The sequence below is a fragment of the Schistocerca gregaria genome, chromosome 3 (assembly GCF_023897955.1).
Source record: "Schistocerca gregaria isolate iqSchGreg1 chromosome 3, iqSchGreg1.2, whole genome shotgun sequence".
NCBI lineage: Eukaryota > Metazoa > Arthropoda > Insecta > Orthoptera > Acrididae > Schistocerca > Schistocerca gregaria.
In genome coordinates this window covers 938,327,147-938,348,952 of record NC_064922.1, presented here as the reverse complement: position 1 = coordinate 938,348,952, position 21,806 = coordinate 938,327,147, and the positions used below count along the sequence as shown (strand labels likewise).

The 21,806-nt window shown below is 42.8% G+C and overlaps 1 protein-coding gene across 6 annotated transcripts in view; it reads left to right on the top strand.

Moving 5' to 3' along the window:
• LOC126355846 (proton channel OtopLc-like) overlaps positions 1 to 15,439 on the top strand; it is a 510,363-nt gene extending 494,924 nt beyond the window's left edge. For all 6 annotated transcript variants that reach the window (XM_050006307.1, XM_050006306.1, XM_050006310.1 and 3 more), the window contains one exon: positions 1,364 to 15,439. In XM_050006307.1, coding sequence (XP_049862264.1) covers positions 1,364 to 1,717 — 354 coding nt within the window. In that variant the 3' untranslated portion in view covers positions 1,718 to 15,439. The remainder of the gene's footprint in view (positions 1 to 1,363) is intronic.
• Positions 15,440 to 21,806: the final 6,367 nt, after the last annotated feature.

Genomic DNA, 21,806 nt, shown 5'->3' with positions numbered 1-21,806 from the left:
AGACATTCACTTGAGTTTTGGAGCCGGGTGGGGTAGCCGTGCGGTCTGGGGCATCTTGCCACGGTTCGCGCGGCTCCCCCTGTCGGAGGTTCGAGTCCTCCCTCGGGCATGGGTGTGTGTGGTGTCCTTAGCATAAGTTAGTTTATGTTGGATTAAGTATGGCGTAAGCCTAGGGACCGATGACCTCAACAGTTTGGTCCAACAGTCCTTACCACAAATTTCCAATTTGAGTTTTGGAGTCTATGGAAGTGATATATTGCCAGTATCAATTGTAACAGGATGACCAGAGCGGGTGGCGTGGTCGGAGTTGTAGGGCGTGGCTGGGTAGAAGAAGGTGGCTGTTTTTAGCAATCTTCCTCTTTTTTGTCGGTTCTTCCAATACATTTTCCGGCAGCTCAGCCCCACCGCTCGTGTCGTGGTGGACACGTACTGATGCACACAGCCCTGCGGAACGAACCGCCGCGCTCGGTCAGCGGCTGCGCAGGCGGTAGGAGGTTAGCCGCACGAGGCTCGGCCCGCTTGCCTGCCTCCTGCAGGCGCTGCAGCTCGTGACGACGCCGGGAGTCGCCGGTGCAGCAGCGGGCAACGCCCTCCGCCGGCAACGCCCTCCGCCGGCCTGTCCTCGGGGATGGTTCAATTGGCTCTGAGCACTATGGCACTTAACTTGTGAGGTCATCAGTCCCTTAGAACTTAGAACTACTTAAACCTAGCTAACCTAAGGACATCACACACATCCATGCCCGAGGCAGGATTCGAACCTGCGACCACAGCGGTCGCGCGGTTCCAGACTGTAACGCCTCGAACCGCTCGGCCACACCGGCCGGCGGTCCTCGGGGACAGCGTCACATATGGCGAGGATGTAACAGCGACCAAACGCTCAATGGGTCGAACAGAATGCTGACGCCCATCTCTGATGCACTTAAATATTGCAGACCGCTGCTGAATCCGCCGGTATTCGGCGGCGTGTTTATTAGAAGGTCCTCAATGAGTTGGCTAATGCAACCATGCGAGACGCGGCCCGCGCCTGCGTAATTCTGGCTGTTGATGGCTGCCGTGCACGTACACACATACCGACACTCATTGCAAAACTGTCACCTGCATAACGCACCGGCCAGCCTTCGTCCGCCGTCCGCCGTCTGAAGTGACGCTGGCTCATCGCGCACTGAAACACACTAAATCACAATTTCGCACCATATTTACCTTCGAGTCTCGGGACGAATGAAATGTCTGTCGAGATAATGAAGTCTGTACGGAACGCTCAGTGCCCGAGTCCTACCCGCACTTGGCACTTGGTCAGTTTACTTGTACCGCTGTTGCTGTGATCTGAGCGCCAGCTGAGGTGAAGCTGCCGCGCTGTCCGCAGGTGCTGGTCCTGATCACGGCGCTGGCGTCGCTGGTGCAGACGACGTGCCAGACCATGTTCGTGCTGGACGCGTCGCGGCGCTCGTGCGCCACGCCCGACCAGATCCGGCGCAAGCCGGGCCGGGAGCTGGTCACCTTCCTGCTGGTCACCAACCTGGCCATGTGGGCCATCAACACGCTGGAGAAGTCGCGCGCCGAGTCGCACCCCATCCAGCTGCACTTCTACGGGCTCTGGGCGTGGACCATCATCACGCACGTCTCCATGCCGCTCGCCATCTTCTACCGCTTCCACTCGACCGTGTGCCTCTGCGAGATCTGGAAGCGCGCCTACAAGATGAAGCCCACCTACATGTAACCACTCCTCCGGCGTCACTTCCTCGCGCAGCAGGCTGCCGCCATCTTCACTTCTCACGCGAGGGTTTCGCGGCGCGTGTGACGCTCCTCGGGGACCGCGAGGCTTCTTAGGTGTAGGCCTGTATCTCGTTGGGATGTCACTGCAGCCCTCCTAACAGTATTGTGGGAATACGTGTGTTCTGCTGGACAGTATCAGTTTTCATTGCCAGGCCCATAACGACTATAAGTAACTAGTCCCAGCGGAGAATTCGGCTGCTCTCAAGCATCTTCCATATGGCAAAACTAACATCCGAGTGCAATACTGGTGCATTCACTTGACGAACTGCTAGCCAGTCCCGCTTTGGCAGCAGCTGTACCAGTAGAGAGAGGCAGTGCATCTTGATTATAATACGGGCCTTACAGAAATTTTTACGAGCAACTTGTTCTCCACGGCGAGTAGTAATGTATGTAAACCTGGTGGATGAACAATATATCTGCCACGGTTTTTACCTGACTACGGGCAACGTAAAGCAACTGAGGGCTTTTTTAGCTTCTCGGCAGCAGCCGCAGAGGGCTTCGGCCTCATATGCTACAGCATGAGTTTTGGACGGATTTATGCGACATTTTTCTCTGACCTTACAAGCATATTACCTCATATCTGCAAGTATTCAGTGGGAACAACAGAAAATTATAATTTTTCATACAACCATTTTGAAATATTTTTCGTAGTGACTTGTAATATCATCTTCATTTTAGACCGTTTTTCATTCGGATGCTGTTCAGATGTAGGGAACAGTCATAGTGGAGTACGTTAATTATTTTTGACATATTTACGTACTTTAAGGTACTAGTATCCCCTATCTATGATATTCTAAATGCTCATGTGTTCATTGAAATGTTACCTGAAGAAGTGTCAATGCTCACATTTCCTCTATGTTCTATATCAATCGTACTCTGTTAGTAAGTAAGTGTTAATTTCTCTAGTACTAGGTGTAACTACAGTGGTCCGTAAAGTATTTCATGACAAAGCAAATAATCGCCTCCTGAAATGAAAAAGTGTATGAGTGAATTGTGTGAGCAAAGGACTGAATGGCTCAGTGTAGGAAAGCAGAGTTTTTTTTCTGCACACGCGAACTTTGGAGAAGAGCACAAATTTTACTATAACAACAATTATGAAGCGCATAAAGCAAAACCGCGTGCCTGTTGATTAATGCATGTCTGTGTGTGCGTGAATGTTGAGATTAGTATCAGAGGCAGTCCTTAGTGTGATTAAGCCTATCGTGGCTTTCTTTGCTGCTATTTAAACCCTTCAGTAACTGTGACCGAACTAAGCGAAAACTAAACGTCAAAATAAAACGTAAAATAAAAATTCTGTATGTCAAATCGGCAGATAATAATTAATAATTCATTCTTCGTGACTTAGCGACGTAAGTGAAAACATAAGTTTTACCTACTTAGTATCTGTTGTATACTGCCGAGCATTGCACATCTTCTCGATCGAGTGAGGCGGCGGAGTCGTTTGCACACTGCACTCGCATTCGGGAGGACGACGGTTCAATCCTGCGTCCGGCCATCCTGCTTTAGGTTTTCCGCGATTTCCCTAAATCGTAGCAGGCTAATGCCGGGATGGTTCCTTTGAAAGGGCACGGCCGACTTCCTTCCCGATCCTTTCCTAATCTGATGAGACCAATGACCACGCTGTTTGGTCTCCTGCCCCCAAAACAACCCAGCCCAACATCTTCTCGACGATCCGGCAGATGTTGGAAAGTATATTGCTCACTGTTCTGCATCACACACTCCGAAATGACGAGTAGTATGATGGAGGTGATCATGACGACGAGCAAGGGAGGTATTTCCTACAGACTATGAAAGTCCTGACTCAGGAGCTTGTGGGTTTTTATGACACGCCATATCGGGTAAGACAGCGTGAGGACTGTCACAAAGGATCCAGTTCCAATTCCTGGTACCACACAAAAGATTTTTCGCCTCGATGTACATCTCGAGCGATCTTCATTCACACTAATAGGGACAATAGTGGAACGCTTGAAATATTAGAAGAGGTGCCAGTTTGGAACGCAGACGAAAACGGCAAGGAGAGGATCGAGGTGACAATGTGAGCTCCAGCACTGTCAGCGATTGAGATGTTAGGCAGAGTAGCTAACAGCGGACGGGCGGGAGCCACTGCGGACGAAGTCAGCAATAGTGGGAGGGTCTTCTGTTTTATTTTTTCCTCTTAATCTCAGTGTAAGCACGTCTACTTTGTTTGCGTCCTGAACCTGTAATGCTAGCAACAAAGGAACTAATTCACTGCAATCTGTACTGATTGCGAGAAACTGTAGATGGCATCCTTCCCAGTTCTGAGTAAACCATTAGTTAAAACCCAGGAGGATGAACCAGATGTGCAGTGAATTCATGCGCTGCAGTAGCTGTTTGTTTGCCTAAGAACTCCAGTAGTATTGCCAGATCGTATTTCCAGAAAATCAAAAAATAGGGACTGATGATTTAAAAAATCGACAGGACAATAACATTCAGTATGAGACAAAGAAAAAAAAGGGCACGTAAAAGTTCACTCATTAGATATATTTTCTTATATTATGAACAGTGTTGGTACACTGGTAAAGCTGTATTCAGAAGTAATGTTCTGCTCATCAAAATGCTGGTAACAAAAAAACCCCGACACGCTTCAGCATAAATGAACAAGATATTTAAACATGAATAATAGTCTTTTAACGTGTATAATCAACATTTAGGCTATGTGCGCAGAGTCAGCAGTTTTGATGCCACTTAGGATGAACACACGCAATAGAGGCATAAAACAATCAGCATACAAGTTGCTACGCGCGGATGTGCGACAGCAAAACCGGTTTTTGGTGGTCTGTAGTCGCGAAGTTAGTCAGGTATTCTCTCACTATTACTGTCAAGATGAATCAGCAAACTACGGAATCGCCGGCTTCTGATGGCCAGTGAGCCAAGCCGCCAGAACGCTGTACAGGATATCACAGGTTCGGATGTGGCCTCGCTCATGGATGTGTGTGTTTGCCCTTGTGTCAGCCATGATGCGTAACGTAGTGTGTCACAACCACGAGTGAGTATTTTTGCTGAAAACTAATTGCCGAAAATCAGGACTGGTGATTAAAAGAAATCAGCCGTAACCCTTGAAACCTACCGCACCGTAATCTAATTTTCTTACTTGCCGCTTTCGACGTATTCAAAAACTCGTTTCGGAACTGAATTGTATTAGACCATTTTTAAAGTAAATAACCATTATATTCAGAATTATTACCAACGCCCAAAACTCGGAACATTCAGCGTTCAGCGTAAGGCTTAAGCAGGACGTATCACGTCACACCTAAAAATCGGGATATCACGCTGAACTCGACGAATTTGGCTACACTAAAATCCTCATACCATTGCAGTGATTTATGGGGTGCAGCCCAGATTTTTGTAAGGAAATTCGTTTCCTAATTTTCGGTTCAGACATACAACAAGAAACATACAGGGCTGAGTTAATATGTGTCACAGACTGTAGGAGTGCTTGGCGAATATTCTCTACGATACATTTAGAGCCATGTTAGACCGATTCGAGTAAATGTTCGAGCTGAGATGCCGTTGTCGATCTGAAACTATTCACTGACGTTTCGTCCCCATTTGTGGGGCACAGTGGCTCGAGAGCTTTCGATGCAGTTAACGATTTATCTCTGAAGACCACTCCCATGCGGGGGGACGAAACATCATGGACTAGTTTCATCGTTCGACAACGTCTGCCCAGTCCGGGAATTACAACTGACGTACATTTACATTATATTATCTAAGATTCAATAATAAACCGCTTTCAGCAGTATATGACTTTTTCTTTTTATTTACAAGGGCACGACCTGTTTCGTGATATCAAATCTCATCTTCAGGTTTACATCTACAATATAGGAAACATACAACCCACATTATGATAAAAGTCGAATACCTATCCTAATAATCTGTACTCTGTGACAACCAATGTGAAATACTCACTCGTTAGTAAAACGTTAAGCCCATGATACGGGAAGGCGGGTCACTCAACCTTCTCAAAATAAATTGCTGTCACCTACAACAAACAGGGCATCATAGATCGGATTGACCAGTTGGAAAATTGATATTTTGAAAGTGCGTTTACCTACGACGAAAAGAGCAAAATAAGAAAACAAAAAAGGTAAAAAGTCTCAGCTAGTAACATTGACAGCCCATGGTTAAGACAACTCACTTCATAACAGGAAGTGCGTAGAGTAACCATCAGACCGCCTCATCGTACAGGGCCATACTGCTGGTCGAATGCTCCTGTGTGACACTGTCGCCACTACACACATAGCGGGAAATATTACAAACATTTTCCGCGTATACAAGTATAGGGGAATGACTGAGGCCTTGCTTACACAGCACAACGGCACAAACTGTAAAATAATTCATCTAAAAAGAAGTTACAACCAACTAGACCAGGCGCAAGAGCATAAAACAGGCCTAAGAGCAATAACCAAGTAGTCGAAAACTGATTATGTCCTTGAAAGGCAGTCACAGTTATTGTGCCGTAATGTCTTAACTCCAGCTGATATTATCTGAGAGATCCATGTCTGTCAGTGGATAATTGTGATTGAAAAAATGGGGAACAAAGCGGAACAGTTGTAAATTAACATATAATTGTGGCTATCCTCAACACTGCTGCCACATGATTTCGCTTCAGTTCCTGCACCAAGCATAAGCCGTGGTAGCTCATTAGACTCTAGCCATGGAGGTCAGTTTCAATCCCAGATGGGAGCAAAGATTTTTCTTCGTTCCAGTTCCTCAAGAAAGGTCCGTTCAGCCTGCTGTCAAACGAACACAGCTGATCTTCCCTGGTCTATACTCCACCTGTAGCCAGACCACGAGCTTGCGCCACAGAGTTTACCTTTTGCCCATAAACCAACCGAAGTGGCAAAATGGTAAGTCACTCGACTTGTATTCGAGAGAGCGGTGCTTCAAATTCCCAGTTTGTACGTCCAGATTTAGTTTTTTCGTGGTTTCGCTTAAGGGGTGTAGGACGTCAGACGGACTGACTTGGAGCAGGAGAGGCACCACAGGACATTTCAATTTCCACTGTGTTTACTTTTACAAACAAATTCATAAAACTTTGTCAGCATCACCAGGAAGGATTCAGGATTCACACTCATAGCAGTAGAAGTTCGAAAACATAATAAAATAAATTTTTTTGCGTGTGGAAATTCATCATTTTTTTCACTTACTGATGGCTGCATTTGTTGCTATAGGTACATTTTTCTTCATAAGTTAGAGAGATTCTTATATGAATTTTGACCAGCATACATACCATACTTACAGGTGCATGAAACTCTAGAATTTATTTCATTTGTGGGAAAACGAATGAGCTGTTGTAGTTTAAACTTCATATTTAGAAAAAACACACATTTTTTAGGTAATTACCTCAATTTTTACCAAAGTTTTTAATAGATTTGGAAAATTCTAGAGTTTCATACAACTTTAAGTATGGTTTGTATGCTGTGCAAAATTCGTCGAAGAATCTCTCTTATTTATGAAGAAAGGTGTACCTATAGCAACAAACGCTGCCATTAGTATGTGAAAAAAATGATGAACTTTCACATGTAAAAAAATTTTTTTTACAACTTCCACTACGACACACACGACTTCCACTACTTCCACTACTAAGAGTGTGAATTTTGAATCCTTCCTGGTCATGCTGACAAAGTTTTATAAATTCGTTTGTAAAAGTATAGACAGTGGAAATTGAAATGTCCTGTGGTGCCTCTCCTGCTCCAAGTCAGCCCGTCTGACGTCCTACAACCCTTAAGGTGAATGCTGAGCAAGGCAAGCCCGATCTCTTTCCCCGTTCATCCCCCGTTCTTGTGCTCCGTCTAAAATGATTACGTCGTCAACGGGACGTTAAACTCCAATCTTTGTTCCTTCTTGCTTTGGTACGTGACTTGCCAGTGTTCTTCAACGGGCTTTCTCGTCTGTCAGTACACACTATGGGACTGAGTACCAATGAGAAAATAAGCGTATAATAGCAAGAGTGGTGCCTCAGCTGCAATTCCTACCTTTTGAAGTGGGGGTCATGGAAAACTGAATCAAAGCTTAGGGGTGCAGGAAACTAAATAGCGGCAAGAGATGTTTCACGGCGGCTCCAGCTCTCCCACATTGTTGCGATGCCTCGTCGACAGCCACAGGAGAGCGTCGACAGTTCTCTAGCTTTGCACCAGTGGCGCTGAGGCGCGCCGACGGCAGCTCGAGTGCTCCTGCTGAGGTGGTGTGACGAGGCGGTTGAGGGTGAGAATGCGTCGTGGCTGGCTCTCCGGTGGCGTATTGACCTGTGCTATGAATAACGGGCCGCTTTATCGAGCGCGAGCCTCTGTACGAAGGCCTGCCTTGGCTACACGTGGCGCGGGCACGGTCGTTTACCTGGCCGACCACGTGGTCGCGCGTCAACCCCGCAGCCGCGCACTCGCCACACAGCAGCCTATCGATTATCGAGGTTAATGCGTCTCTAATCTTCACGGGTGACGGATATATGCGGATTATGTGGAACACCTTAATCTGAAACAGTCTATCTGTTATAATTCGAACTTCAAGGAACTTAACAAAAAGTTGGAATAATTCAGAGCTCGTTTTAACGATAGTCTCACCAGGATGGAATCCAGAAATAATCAAAATAAGAATTTAAGTTAAAAGAATAGTGCAGTTTTTTTTTTTTTGGCTAGTGTGCCATCACTCAACAGCGGGGAATCCTTCAGTGCCGAGAAAAACAGCGAATGTATGAGCGTGCAACCTTCGACAGTTCTCTCTCTCTCTCTCTCTCTCTCTCTCTCTCTCTCTCTCTCTCCATTGGCTCACTCACTTAAACAGAAGTTCTTCAGGAGGTAGCATCGTTTCCTCCCTCGTTCTCGGCAGTCTTATCTTACTACTTCAGTATCGTCGACAGCCCGGATGACAGAACCCCAAAACTTTTCGCTATATGCTTTCTTTCCAGTTCACATACCACGGACTCAATAACCTTCTTCTTTTCAGAGGGACTTCACACATTTACGTCTGTGAAGTCAAGTTTTATGACTGCTACGTGTAATAAGCTATGCAAACAGCTGGTCGCGATGAGTAGAACCATAAAAGAATTTGCAAAACAGTTCGAATTCCAAGCGTTGAATAGCCACTTACTTCGAATAACAAAACAATAGCTCCGATCTTTCGAGTTTACTGAAACGCATAGAATTTCTTCAATTTATCGAGGATTTTTCAAGGGACTATACGGGTAGTTTAACTTAGAGAGAAATTCGATTTGTCGAGACACGAATTAGATCGAGTCGAATGTACGTACTGTATTAACTAAATATGTCACATGTCATATTTAAAAGTCTACATTAATTACGCGTCACTCGACTCGAACAAGGGGTTGGAAAATATGTCTCCAGCTCCTACGGAAAACGCTAGGCGAACATATAGACAGGAAATCATCCTCGAATATATTACAATGGTAGGGAACCGCATTTACCTGAAGATGAAACGAGGAACAACCATGGTTTCCATTAATTTTCAGAGGATTAGCTTCATGCCTTTTTCATGATCTTTCCACTACTTCTTTAGTTAAGGTCGTAACCTTTGGAAAATTTTTGATGAACCTGGAAGCCGGTTGAAATGATAGCTGAATGGAACAATCCCTACATGACTTTAATTTGTATCGACATGGATAATGTAGTTATGTATGACAAAGACTACACAGTTCAGTAAATGCTACAAAAACTCCCATCTAGGATGGGTATGGCTATTTTCAGATATGTTTATCAATAAATCATTTAAAATACAAAACTTACAGTTTCCCTTAAGACAATATAACAATTATGAAAGTAAAAAATTTGTGTTGAATTTCACGGTAAAAGATTGTGGTTGTTTATTACCTAAACTTGTAACTGCACCATCTAAACTTTATCTTCATCCCTTCCCTATTTTGCAATTATTCTTTTTTATCTCTGAGCCCTTCTTCCTTGAATTGATCACGTTTAAGACTGGTCACTTTATTTTCATGAGATTTCTTCCTTTTTAAGACTTGTAATTTTTTCATGAAGCGTTCTTCACATTCAGTACCATTGATTTTATAATGCCACATTCAATTGTTTCTCACTATTAGGTTAACTGCCACACAATTTTATTGCGTTGTAAACACATCTTTCTGCAACAACTGTATCATCTTCTAAATTTTCACCTGGAACTTCTTTGCTAAGAGGAAAAGAAACCAATATCAACGGCAACATTTCCAAGAAACGTGCATTACAGCTTCTGTATGAATCTGAAGAAGTCATGGTTTACATTTTGCAGTAAGTTCAGCAGAAAATGATGAAGTTTGTCCTCCTTAGGACTGAATTGTGTTACTTGTTTTTCAGAATATTCTCTCTTCAGTACTTCAGCTGTTGATGGACTTTATACACACAGACAAACATTCTTCCAATGCAATTGACTCTCCAGAATTTCTCACTCTGGAGCTCTTCATAACTTAAGGGAGAAACATAAGCCACCCTTGACAGTCTATAGTTTCAAAGAACGCTTCACAGCCAAAATTTTCAATACAGATTTTGAAAAATACCTGTGCAATACTATGTTTTGTTAAATGGACTGCTGGATACAACATTTTCGGCGTTAGTGTTAACTTGATCCCTTCTAGAACCGCACTCGACTGACTCGTAGAACACAATTCAGGACCACTCAATTTCAAAAATTTTTTATTACTTTCATGACCATTTGTTCCTTTTCATTACATTTTCGTGTCCAATAGGCACCATGAAACGGAAACGTATTGCTGGCATGTCCACTGGTGAGGTTGGGGCGTGAAAAACGTGAGTCAAATGCAGGATACTGCATTCTAAACGAAAATATTCATTCTACACACAACTGAATATTTCAGATTCCTTTTTTTTCATAAATCGCCGAACTACGCGTGGATAATCCGTACCCAAATAATTGCTTCTTACAGGCGACAAACGTCCGCTTTTCTCGATATAAGTAACGAACCAAACAAGTACAGAACTGGAAAACACACTTTTTTTGCAATTATTTCACTAATTACTCAATTTTGCGACCCTAGGTTTTGGGTTATCGGCCCATTTTCCGCACTAATAAGAAAACCGTTGTGTGCGTAATGATACAAACAAAATACCAAAGATTTTACAATTATCAAAGAAATTAATTGCTAATAGTAGATATGTATAATAAGGTTCACAGTTGTAGAGTACTACAGTAAATAACTGTCAAAATAGTGAGGACATGTTACCAAAAACGGACAGACATAGAGAAAGTAAGGTTTGGAGGCATCTAGAAGTGGGAAGTAGCTGAAGGCATTTCGTTCATTCAGCTACAGTTTAGGTCGGTTATTGCGATATCTGTTTCTCTGCAGTATTAAAAATGGAGAATGGAGACTGTTCTGTCCATTGTACTCATAGTACTGTGTTCGTACATCCACTACAGAACTGTGTCTCGGTTCCAGACAGTGCTACGCAAATGTTTAGCCTATAGACTCTAGCTTCTGTGACGCTCTGTAAGTCTGGTGCACACTAATATACTGGTATTTACTATGTAGTACGAGCGACACTCCTTACAAGTGATGTTATAGGCTCCACTTTTTTTCATAGGAGACTGCGGTGAAACAAATTTTCACTTGTTGTTTCCTTGGTATAAGGGTCACATAATACTTCTTTCTCTTCAGAGTAATGCCTATTTTTATATACAATCTGCCAACATATGGTTATAAACATATTTTTCTGACATTCGATAAGGGCACTATTGGGAGATATATTAGTGTTTCAGCTTTTTCTTAATAGTATTGTCCATAAGAGTGGGCTGGTGTCCGTTTTTTACAACTTATTTTAGTGGTGTGTAGTTCTTCTTCAAAATTAGTCTTAGAACAGACAATCGATTTCTTCCTTCGTCATTGTGTCTCACCAATCCAGCTACGTGTCGGAAATGAGACGGTAGTATTCACCTCGACTGTAGTAAACGCCAAAGTGTCCGTAGGCGAGCACACGGTTTCTGGATTCAGCATTATTACTGTTGTTCGTACGGCAGCTGATGTTACTACAACCATTGTGAAAGTCTTTTTTTTTACTAACCAACAGTCGCGAAGGTTGCTGAATGAATTTAGATTGAGGGGGCGTCATTACAGTTATCTATAAGAGAGGAGGAAATGCATGGACAATGTTGTATGGTATGTTTTTATTGGGGAAGCCCAGACTTGTTCCTTTGACCGGTTTACTAAATGAATCATTTACCTTCCCATTAATTCGTGTTTGTAACGAGCACCAAATCTAGTTATTTTCCATGAGTTTTAATATACACATTTCACGTGGATTAAGAACAACGAATAACGCAGTCGACCTCCGTTCCGCCCCCCCCCCCCCACTACTCCACCACCCCACCATCATGTGTTCAACTTGTCAACTTTTGTCAGCCCGATAGCTGTATTTCTTGACTCCTGAAACTAGGAAAACAGCTCATAAATCGTAGTTTACTGTTCTTCTTCATACCTGTAGTTCGGCATCATTAGCAAGTGACTACTGACATTACTAGCAATGCATGCTATAAACTCTTTGGAAAGTTTCGACCAAAATGTATATGACACTACGATCTTTGAGTGGAATTGAATTCTGTTGACTTCCTATAAGCGGCGTATATCCAAAGGACGTGTTCACAAAGTAATACTGGACACTGTTATCTAATTACTGTAACAGAAGATACACTGTATCGAACAATCGAGTGTGAATTTGATTATCCGTATGAAATTTCCACGGCTGACCAATAAAACAAAATACTGTTTTTCGTCTTAAAATATTAGTGCATGTCAGACATCGAGAATCCGATACATTGAAACACCAATACTGCGGATTAATTGATGTGTATACTGCAGCTTAGGAAGCTACATAGGACTGCCTTCTGATGCTAATGCTGCTGCTGAGGTTGTGTTTCTTATATCTGCGTATGTACGAATGTATGTCTGGATGTCCATGTACTTTATGTACATATCGTCTGTACTTCTAATGCCCTACTTCGTCTATTTAAGCCACTATAGCACGAGTCCTTTCGGTGCTTAGTAATCCCGAGCGGCATGTATGTTCTACTCTTGTGGTTCACTTTTGCTGGTAAGTCAGCTATTCCTAAGCACATCTCAGGCTTTTTCGTGTAGACAATTCTCTTTCCAACTTCTAAAATATAACACGACCGAGTGTCCAGATGGCTTCTCTGGCAACACCGTAACGCTGTCTTTTCTAACAAACTCAGGTAGCACCTTAATACACTCGTAACATACAGTTTTCCTCCCAGAACTGTAATCGTCTGGACCCATGTTCGACTAACGACTTTTGTTTCCTTTTGTCAGCTACTAATGTATAAATTCTTATGTTATCTGAAGCCTAAATAGTAGTTATTCTGGGTGAAATACAGTCCAAACATTACTATTTAACTAATCATTCGAATACCTCAATCGAAAAATGTTAACGAAAGTGAATAAATGTCCCAATGACTTAGCGTCAGAGTAACAAGATTTTCCCCTTTTTTATAATATTTCGCAAAATTACTTTCTGTTAATTCACCGAAGGGACACAAATGTTGCCCACTGGTTTCAGTTATGCTCTGAACTCCACTGTTGCTTGTCTCAAATTCCTACAAAGATCTACAAAAGTTCCATAGTCTAGTCGTAGTTTCATAAAGTGCTGAAAACATTCAGCATCCACTTTTTAAAAACCTGCAGCAGCATATTTTTAGACAATTGTATAGCATGAATCATTAAAACAATGAAGATCGAACGCCTCTGTTAACGCAACCTGCTTTGCGGCGGACATGTAGCCGTGTAGCTTCACAGAAAGCTTAGCTGAAAAGTCTGATTTGCTCAAGAATGGTAACAATAAAGAATAATCTTGCAGATTACTTTTGTAATGACCGAGGGAATTCTGAGAGGGTGCGAAACACCAAGAAAAATTGAGCTATGTTAAAATAACTGGTAGTAGCCATAGCCTGTAGTGCTCCAGGTTACTGGAAACCGATAAGTTCTTGCTTGTCACAAATATAAACAAAGTAATATATGTTTCACATTATTTTCATATATTCCAGCTAACGCATTTTAAGACTGAAGGAGAAATATTAAGACATATTGCAAGTACCGTAGTTCACCCATTCGTCTATTTGCTTTTCCCAAGCAATAAACTATAGTCTTAAGCACTTCTAAATACAATCTTTGTATGTAACAATAATAACGCACTGCACCAGTCATAATACGCTGTAACCACACTGACAGTTTTGTTTTTGTCTTCCTCTCATTGGCACGAAATACACAGTACAAAACTTTCGGAAGGAACTCAATGGGATCAATGTAGTGTGTTCAAAACCAATTAATTTTTTAACAAATGAAGTAGCCAACTACCTACATTCATTTTTGTCATATTAAGTGCACCACATTTTATTAGAACAATCAGTAGGACGCTCGTTCTGGGACCAGCGTATTTTGATACCAACGTTTTTACATAGCTATGTAATGTAACCTGAACGCATTTTATACGCAGAATTACAATTTCTCTCAGACATTTGTATCTTTACCTAAACTGACGCAGTACAATATTTCTTTTCGGCGTCATTAATGGCTGGCCGTAGCGTACAAATAATGATTCCTATTTTCAAAGGCTTACAGACTGACTTTCAACAACAGGTAGTTTTTACAGTTGTAAGGATTCTTTCATATTTCTATATACATTCCAAGTTTTTGTGAGCTTATAATAACCTGAGATATCAAAACACAATAATTTTCTGAGGCAACTAGGGGTTATTATTCAAGACGATATTGTACCATGAAATAGGATTTCATATCTCTCTGAAGGTTTAAAAGCTAAAATAATGTTGTTATCACATAAGATATGTCTTGGTGTACAAAAATAGAATGAAATGCTGCTGCTTAATATATTAATTACATTTTTAAGTTGTTCCATTCATCTTCACTTGTAATGTTCTTCGCTTCTCATGATTTTCACGTTTCTAAGCTACACATTACATATCGTTATGGATTAACTATCACATGTAAAAAAAACTTTTTATATAGAAGTAAATGTTGAATAGTAAATAAGTTCATGTATATTATGTAAGTTATTCGTGAAGTGTGTTATTATTCAGTAACTTGTTTTCTTAGAAAACAAAATATATATTCAACCAGAAACCTACCATTATGCCTTGTTAAAATTAAAATTGGTTGCTCGTGTATAATTCGTTGCGATTTTCATAAAATATTTTATAAATGTTAGCTACTTTATCAGTATTTGTAGACTATAGCGATTACACCGTGGAAATTATTTTGTTACGTCGTATTGTGGCAAAATGACCTCGGGCATCTGCTCAGAAAGGAAAAATTTTAGGTAATTTATTGCTAAACTCTTGAGAAGAATTTTATATAATTCATCCTAGTCTAGTAACAATGTTATATTTATGCCAAGCATTTAAACTCGATGTGTGTTATTTGAATATAGTTTTACACAGTAGTTTTGTGTCTTTGTAAATATATATATACATACACTTTGAATTATTGTTGACAACCAGAGTCAGAATGTAAATGCATTTTTTAATCAAGCTGCAACATCTATTCAATTATGTGACAATATATGTCGCACAGTCTGCATTTCTGTTCAAAAAATATGTACCTTGTAACTATACGTGAACAGTCTGTAGAAATAAAAGAATTAATGGAATATTATACCATGAGGATACCCCATAAGTAACTTCTGTATACTTTCGAGATTTGGTAAATGAGTCGAGGATGTTCTGTGTATGTTACAAATTTTGCTAACGGAGAAGAGAGAAAGGCCAGAGTACACACAAGAGTTTTCTAAGACCATCCAATACAGGTAAAGTACTGTTATCTGTGGGTACAGAGAGATAGAATAATTCCTGTAACACAGTTTCACTTAATCAATGAAAAGCACCCGTTTGCTTTTGTTCTATAATACTACTTCAACTGCTATCCGGTTTTTGGCTTACAAGGCCATCTTCAGACATTTACTGAGTATTATCACCAAAGAAGTTAAATGTTAGCAAATAATATTGTAAGAGAAGTAACACATCTAGGCTGAAGTAGAAACATACAGCAAGTAACATCTTTCCAATGAAAAGTAAAAATGGAACAGTACATAAATAACAATGGAGTAGACAGGAAAACCTTTAACACAAAATAGGAATAGCATGCCTACATAACAGTTTCTATTAATAAACAAAACTAATAAAATAAAATAAAATAAAAATTAGTACTAGACAAGGCTGCATCAGGAGGTATGAAACATGGAGAGTGATAAACAACCAATTAATAGGAGAGGCAGTTATCAATGTAAATACAGAATACATAAGGAACTTAAGCAATAGCAATAAGATAAACAGAAATAAATAAATGCAGGAAAATGGAGGTGTTTGAGGGAATCTAAAGTTTGAGAGTGAGAGTGTGGTGGGGTACTGCATTTTAACATTTACATTATAATCAAAGCAGTGGCTGTGTAACAGTTTTCATTAAATAAATGAGCAAAGTAAAATATGATCAGTATTTGATGAGACAACTACAAGGGGTGTTAAACGTGGAAAGTAATACAAGTACCAAACAAAAGAAAGCCGGAACTATTGGAACTACAGTCTATGTGGAATACAAAGACAACTTCAACAAAACACAACAACTTGATGAATACAGGAAAATGGGAATACGTAGGAAGAGAGAGAGTGGGAAGTAATGAACAGGAAAGATGATTATATGAAGTTTAGGAGAGGGGAAGTGTTGAGCTGTGTCTGGTCATTTAGGATGAGATCTGGACTGAGAGCAAGATGTTTGTTAATTTCCAGGTCTTCCAGCAGGTTAAGTTTATGGCCTTTGTTTGCTAAGTGAAGTACATGGGACACTGGCTGGTAGCTGTGATACTCACTCAGTACATGCTCAGCAAATGCAGAGTCTGAATTCTGCATCCTCCAGCTACTTTCATGTTCAGCCAACCTAGTTGATATGTCTCTGCCTGACTGACCAATGTAAAATTTGTCACAGTCAGAACAGGTGATTTTGTTTTACCCACTGTTGGCTAATAACTGTATCTTATCTTTGCTATTAAAAACACACTGGACTGTCGTGTTCCTGACATAGTAGGAAAGCCTATATTTGCAGTATTTCAGTGCTTTGGCTACAATCTGTGATACCTGACCTAGAAATGGTAGGGTACACCATTTCTTGCAGAGTGGATGGGGAAGCAGGTGGGCTATAGAGGAGGAGTATAATTTTCCGTTTTTGTTTCCTGTGCAAGATGTGGTCAATAAGAACTGGATTGTAGCCATTGGCTGTGGCAATAAATTTTATTGTATCTAACTCTGCTTTAAAATCATCTCTGGACATGGGGATGGATATTAGACGATGTCCCATTGAGTGGAAAGCTGCATGTTTGTGAGCTATGGGGTGTTGTGAGCAAGAAGGTGTTACTGTGTCTGTAGTTGTTGTTTTTCTGTAAATTTTGAAACAATGTGTGTATGTACTGATGTCAATGGTGAGATCCAAGAAGTTTATGGATTTGTTGCCAATCTCCATAATGGAACATACAGCGTGCTAAAAAATATCTAGACGTAGAACAAGTGGTCTTACCTTTTAATGTATTTAGAGCCCATGTTTGCTAAACATTTTTTCTTGTTTTGGTGTAAGGTACGGCTTGACAGTGTTTTTTAGGACGCATTGTACACTCCTGGAAATGGAAAAAAGAACACATTGACACCGGTGTGTCAGACCCACCATACTTGCTCCGGACACTGCGAGAGGGCTGTACAAGCAATGATCACACGCACGGCACAGCGGACACACCAGGAACCGCGGTGTTGGCCGTCGAATGGCGGTAGCTGCGCAGCATTTGTGCACCGCCACCGTCAGTGTCAGCCAGTTTGCCGCGGCATACGGAGCTCCATCGCAGTCTTTAACACTGGTAGCATGCCGCGACAGCGTGGACGTGAACCGTGTGTGCAGTTGACGGACTTTGAGCGAGGGCGTATAGTGGGCATGCGGGAGGCCGGGTGGACGTACCGCCGAAATGCGCAACACGTGGGGCGTGAGGTCTCCACAGTACATCGATGTTGTCGCTAGTGGTCGGCGGAAGGTGCACGTGCCCGTCGACCTGGGACCGGACCGCAGCGACGCACGGATGCACGCCAAGACCGTAGGATCCTACGCTGTGCCGTAGGGTACCGCACCGCCACTTCCCAGCAAATTAGGGACACTGTTGCTCCTGGGGTATCGGCGAGGACCATTCGCAACCGTCTCCATGAAGCTGGGCTACGGTCCCACACACCATTAGGCCGTCTTCCGCTCACGCCCCAACATCGTGCAGCCCGCCTCCAGTGGTGTCGCGACAGGCGTGAATGGAGGGACGAATGGAGACGTGTTGTCTTCAGCGATGAGAGTCGCTTCTGCCTTGGTGCCAATGATGGTCGTATGCGTGTCTGGCGCCGTGCAGGTGAGCGCCACAATCAGGACTGCATACGACCAAGGCACACAGGGCCAACACCCGGCATCATGGTGTGGGGAGCGATCTCCTACTCTGGCCGTACACCTCTGGTGATCGTCGAGGGGACACTGAATAGTGCACGGTACATCCAAACCGTCATCGAACCCATCGTTCTACCATTCCTAGACCGGCAAGGGAACTTGCTGTTCCAACAGGACAATGCATGTCCGCATGTATCCCGTGCCACCCAACGTGCTCTAGAAGGTGTAAGTCAACTACCCTGGCTAGCAAGATCTCCAGATCTGTCCCTCATTGAGCATGTTTGGGACTGGATGAAGCGTCGTCTCACGCGGTCTGCACGTGCAGCACGAACGCTGGTCCAACTGAGGCGCCAGGTGGAAATGGCATGGCAAGCCGTTCCATAGGACTACATCCAGCATCTCTACGATCGTCTCCATGGGAGAATAGCAGCCTGCATTGCTGCGAAAGGTGGATATACACTGTACTAGTGCCGACATTGTGCATGCTCTGTTGCCTGTGTCTATGTGCCTGTGGTTCTGTCAGTGTGATCATGTGATGTATCTGACCCCAGGAATGTGTCAATAAAGTTTCCCCTTCCTGGGACAATGAATTCACGGTGTTCTTATTTCAATTTCCAGGAGTGTATATCTAACAAAAAGTGACTGTTAAAGCAGATTAGGTCGCAACTGTGACAAATATGTGGAACACATGGTTGCAAATATAAATTTACAGTAATAATTGCACTTGTCTAATTGTTTCCCATCGACTTAATCGGAAGAAAACTGGTTTTACGGCGGCCATACACGCTGCAATTCCACGCAAACCCAGAAAAGGACGTGAACATCGATAACGGTCAACTTGTGTTAACGAGACAGGCAGAAGGGATCGCCTGTACTCACGAATATGCACGCTGTGCTGGAAAGTGGGCAATGACATTCTGCGAAGTCCGCAGCTCGTGGTCTTGCGGTAGCGTTCTCGCTTCCCGCGCAAGGGGTCCCGGCTTCGATTCCCGGTAGGGTCAGGGTTTTTCTCTGCCTCGTGATAACTGGGTGTTGTGTGTCTTTCATCAGCATTGACTCGCAAGTCGCCGAAGTGGCGTCAACTAAAAAGGACTTGCAATACGGCGGCCGAACTTTCCCGCAGGGGCCCCCATGCCAACAATGCCATACGGTCATTTCATTTCATTCTTTGAATCTCTTGTAGCGTCTGGATTTTCATGAGCTTCTCTCTCTCTCTCTCTCGCTCTCGCTCTCGCTCTCTTCCCTTTTCCCCTCCCCCTCCCCTCTTCCTTGCCCTCCTCTCCTATAATCCATCCTGGTAAAGGACCCGGGCAGTCGAGCAATAAGAAAAATCGAACGAACGAGAGCTTGGTAAGGCACTTCTTCCATGGATAAGTTCCACTTCCTTAAGATTCTTGCTATGAACCTCAGCCTGGCGTCGGCTTTTACTACAGCTAGCTCTACCTGGTCGTTCAGGTGGCTCGGGACTGTTACTCCCAGTTATTTTACAGTTGTTACTGTTTCCAGTGATTAACGTGATCGGTTAGTTGGACCAATACGCCTATATAAGAGCAATAAGAAGTATTTAATTACGTTGAGGATGAAATGCCGGTCCCTGCACTAATCATCGATACTCTGCTGGTGTTTCTGCATTTCGCTGCACCCCTCTGCACCCTATCAGCGAGCAACCTGAAGGAGATCTTGATTTATAAACTACGTGGTGTATACGCTGATGACCCAAAACATTATGGCAGCTGCTCATCGAGAGACAAAATGCCGCCTGGTGGCGGTAAGTAAAATATGCAAATGGTGTCACCCCTAAGAGTCTTCTGGGGCATTTTCTCTGATTCTTTTTTTTTTTTAATGCGAACATTTTTAGGTTAGGTTTTACCATGACTGTTATTGACATTAAATGAAGCAACATGTTTACTGTTACCAGTCACCGTTTCATTTATTTTCACGACGCGTTTCGGAGGTTTAAACCTCCATTCCAGACGCCATATTTGTTTACAAATGTGGCAGTATACATCTGATGTGTTACGACAGCAAAACGAATCTGTGATCACTGGAGGTACTCTAGTTTACTTATTAAAATTTACCATTAGATATCAGTTTAATTTTTTGTCAAAAGTAATACTAAACCATATTCTGAAACGGTGTCTTGTTTCTCCACTAGGCAGTGCCACAAGTTCCCCCAAAAATCGTAACACAATACTAACTAATGTAAATCCACCCGATGATGGAGGTTTAAACCTTCGAAACGCATCGTGGAAATAAATAAAACGGTGGCTGGTAACAGTAAACTTGTTGTTTCATTTATTCTCTGATTTTTTTCAGCAAATATTTGCAATTTAATTTTGGCAACGAGTAGCTGGAGTCATCTCATACAAATTCTGCCCATCACGTCTTTCATACGGAAAACATTGTCGATGGAATGACTTGGTTTGCTGGGGCGGTCCCAAATTACTCTAGCGTAACATTCGTTGGATCAACAAGTGTTAAAAGCGACAGCAAAAAAATCAAGACTAACCAGTAGTCCAGCAGCGAACGAGCAGCACTGCTACATGGCGGTAGCAGTGCTGGAGTACTGGTTATTCTTGGTGTTTTACACTCCCCCTCAGTACATACCGATAAAAGGAATATCAGACTATATTACTTTTGGAAAGCTCTATCGAATTCCGCTTTACAAATAATTTTGTTTGTAACGGAAAGCAAACAGACCAGTTCCCGATGACACTGGACGTTGCACGAAAGACGTGTTTTCTCTGATTCTAGAGACCCAGTGTAGAAATGAAACTGGAAACATCATCCGAAACACCAGAGAAAAGACGCCTGACGACTCTTAGGAGGGATCTATAAGTGGCGGAGAGACGAATGGGAACTATTCTAGAGACGATATGGACCGCAAATTGGTAAAGTACATTGACGTATGCGATTATGACGAAGGGCAGATTTTTATGGCCCAGGGGATGGGAACGAGCGTCTCGGGAAGGGCGAAACTGTTCGGCTCCTTGCGTGCTTCTCTCGTGAACGTCTATGGAAAGGAATTGAAGGGAAGGGTGGAGAATTCATGTGTAAGCGACAAAGTGTGTAAAACATTCTCGGTTTTCTTGCCGCGTCAATTCGGCTTTCGACGATATCCTCCATCCTCCATTATTCCAGACGATGGCGATGGAGGATATCGTCGAAAGCTGGAGATTTTATCCCGAATTGACGCGGCAAAAAAACCGAGAAGGTTTTACATATAAGTTCAGTCGCGAAAGACTTCGTTCCTAGACGACACCTCGTCACAACCCCTGAGTAAAGCACGATAGGCGGCCATGTGTGGTACAACTGACGACATAAAATGGTCCAAATGGCTCTGAGCACTATGGGACCTAACATCTGAGGTCATCAGTCCCCTAGAACTTAGAACTACTTAAGCCTAACTAACTTAAGGACATCAGACACATTCATACCCGAGGCAGGATTGGAACCTGCGACCGTAGCGGTCGCACGGTTCCAGGCTGTAGCGCCTAGAACCGCTCGGCCACTATGGCCGGCGACTGACGACACAGTACAGTGGTGGTACAGGTACAAGTGTTCCAGC